The 3,032-nt window shown below is 52.0% G+C and overlaps 1 protein-coding gene across 1 annotated transcript in view; it reads left to right on the top strand.

Moving 5' to 3' along the window:
• The window catches only part of ENO3 (enolase 3), a 5,572-nt gene extending 2,835 nt beyond the window's left edge, over positions 1-2,737 (top strand). The window contains exons 4-7 of the mRNA XM_037727240.1: positions 1,078-1,399; positions 1,510-1,909; positions 2,329-2,496; positions 2,584-2,737. Coding sequence (XP_037583168.1) covers positions 1,078-1,399; positions 1,510-1,909; positions 2,329-2,496; positions 2,584-2,653 — 960 coding nt within the window. The 3' untranslated portion in view covers positions 2,654-2,737. The remainder of the gene's footprint in view (positions 1-1,077; positions 1,400-1,509; positions 1,910-2,328; positions 2,497-2,583) is intronic.
• The last annotated feature ends 295 nt before the right edge of the window (positions 2,738-3,032 follow it).

Here is a 3,032-nt window from a genome sequence, read left to right as displayed (position 1 = left end):
TTTGAGACAGTCTCGCTCTATCCCCCAGGCTCGAGTGCAGTGGTGCAATCTCAGCTCACTGCAACCTCTGCCTTCCGGGTTCAAGCAGTTCTCCTGCCTCAGCCTCCCAGGTAGTTGGGACTACAGGCATACGCCACCATGCCCAGCTAATTTTTGTATTTTCAGTATAGATAGGGTTTTACCATGTTGGCCAGGATGGCCTCTATCTCTTGACCTTGTGATCCTCTGCCTCAGCCTCCCAAAGTGCTGGGATGACAGGTGTGCGCCACCAACACCCGGTCCTTGAGTCCCTTCTAAAACCAGTGCCCTCTTACTGAAGGGAAACCTTTTGAATTTAATCTCACTAATAATGTTACCATTTCTTGTTAGTTACTAGAAAGATTGAGAGCATGGACTCTAGAGATAGATTGCTGGGTTTGAATCCTGGCTCTGCCTGTTATTAGTTGTATGGTTTTAGGCAAGTTCTTTAACTGCTCTATGTGTCCCTTTCTCCATCTGTAAAATGGAGGTTAATAATGATACCAATGAATATAGGTGTTTTGAGAATGAAATGAGCTAAAATGTCAAGTAGTTAGTGCCTGGCATGTAGTAAATGCTATAAAAGTGTTAGATATTATATACCAGGCACATGCTAAGAGCTTTACATTCAATTTCTCTAATTTTTAGCAAAAGATCCTACAGGGAAGTTGGTGCTATCCCCATTTTATAGAAATGAGGAAAGAGAGGCAGGATACGGTGGCTCACACCTGTAATCCCAGCACTTTGGAAGGCTGAGGCAGGCGGATCACGGTCAGGAGTTTGAGACCAGCCTGGCCAACACAGTGAAATCCAGTCTCTACTAAAAATATAAAAATTAGCCGGGCATGGTGGTGCACACCTGTAGTCACAGCTACTCAGGAGGCTGAGGCAGGAGAATCACTTGAACCCAGGAGGCGGAGGTTGTGGTGAGCGGAGATAGTACCACTAAACTCCAGCCTGGGCAATAGAGCAAGACTCTGTCTCAAGAAAAAAAAAGAAAAAGAAATGAGAAAAGAGGCTCATGAGCAAAATTACTCATCCTAGACCACTGAGCCAACAAGTAGCGAAGCCAGGTTTCCACCCCAACACCCCCTGCCCCCATCCCTTTTTGAGCCCTTATGCCCTGGCCCAGATCCAGGCACCCTCTCCCCATCTCAGGCTTTCAACGTGATCAACGGGGGCTCCCATGCTGGAAACAAGCTGGCCATGCAGGAGTTCATGATTCTGCCTGTGGGGGCCAGCTCCTTCAAGGAAGCCATGCGCATTGGTGCTGAGGTCTACCACCACCTCAAGGGGGTCATCAAGGCCAAGTATGGGAAGGATGCCACCAATGTGGGTGATGAAGGTGGCTTCGCACCCAACATCCTGGAGAACAATGAGGGTCAGTGTTGAGCACCACCGAGGGCAGACCCCCTGGATCTCCACACGGGCAGGGGAGGCTGCAGACAAGGGGGCACTGGAGTCTCAGGTCCTGTCTTGTTCCTCTCCCAGCCCTAGAGCTGCTGAAGACGGCCATCCAGGCAGCTGGTTATCCAGACAAGGTGGTGATCGGCATGGATGTGGCAGCATCTGAGTTCTATCGCAATGGGAAGTACGATCTTGACTTCAAGTCACCTGATGATCCCGCACGGCGCATCACTGGGGAGAAGTTCGGAGAGCTGTATAAGAGCTTCATCAAGAACTACCCTGTGGTCTCTATCGAGGACCCCTTTGACCAGGATGACTGGGCCACTTGGACCTCGTTCCTCTCGGGAGTGGACATCCAGATTGTGGGGGATGACCTGACAGTCACCAACCCCAAGAGGATTGCCCAGGCCGTTGAGAAGAAGGCCTGCAACTGTCTGCTGCTGAAGGTCAACCAGATTGGCTCGGTGACTGAATCGATCCAGGCGTGAGTGCCTACTGACCCTGAGGCTTGCCATAGCCTCCCTCTGCCCCAGCTCTGCTCAGTTCAGCTACAGTCTCACTAATTCCAAGTTTACCCTTCTCCTGGCACCTGACCTACCCACACCTTGACCTCAAGGCTTTGACTAATCCTTGGCCTGACTCCAAGAGCTTTGCCACTGTGGCCCTGGCATGACCCTCACCCCCACCCCACATTATTCCTCTCTGATTCTGCTGTTCTTCTCAGCAGCATCTCAAGAGCCCAAAATCAAGATGAGAAGTCTTTTCCTCTCCTACTTCTCAACGAACTTAGTCACTGCCCTCCCTGCAGAGTGCCTGCTACTCAGAAAGGAGAGGCCCTACCCAACCCCTGCTCTCCCACCGAGGAGGTTCCAGAAGTCCTCATCAAATGTCCTCCCCACCCAGGTGCAAACTCGCTCAGTCTAATGGCTGGGGAGTGATGGTGAGCCACCGCTCTGGGGAGACTGAGGACACATTCATTGCTGATCTTGTGGTGGGGCTCTGCACAGGACAGATCAAGACTGGCGCCCCCTGTCGCTCGGAGCGTCTGGCCAAATACAACCAACTCATGAGGTACAGTGGGAGCATTGGGCCTGGGCATTGGGGTACTGAAGGCTGTTGGGTTGGAAGGCAGCAGCCCTGACTTTGCCTGCATTCTAGGATCGAGGAGGCTCTTGGGGACAAGGCTGTCTTTGCTGGACGGAAGTTCTGTAACCCGAAGGCCAAGTGAGAATCTGGAGGCTCCAGGACTCCACTGGACAGACCCAGGTCTTCCAGACCTGCTTCCTGAAATAAACACTGGTGCCAACCAAGACAGCTGTGTGCTTCTTTGTGGGAGGGAGGAGAGGGATGCTGGTTTCTGGGCTGAGCTGGGAAAGACAGGAGATGGAGAGATAGGAGCAGGGAGGGGAGGCAAATGGATGTGTAACCTGCTAAGACAAAAAGGAGATGAGGGACTCAGGAGCCTGGTGGATCTAGAACAACAGAGGCATTCACATTTCTGAAGGAGGTAGGGGGAAGCAGATGCTATATGTTAAATGAAACTGCAGAGTTGCCAGTGGAGCCGGGCATGGTGGCACACGCCTGGAGTCCCAGCTGCTTGGGAGGTT

The sequence above is a fragment of the Cebus imitator genome, unplaced genomic scaffold (genome assembly GCF_001604975.1).
Source record: "Cebus imitator isolate Cc_AM_T3 unplaced genomic scaffold, Cebus_imitator-1.0 Scaffold223, whole genome shotgun sequence".
Taxonomy (NCBI): Eukaryota; Metazoa; Chordata; class Mammalia; order Primates; family Cebidae; genus Cebus; species Cebus imitator.
Note: the sequence above shows the minus strand (reverse complement) of the source record. Positions and strands in the feature narration are given on the sequence as shown.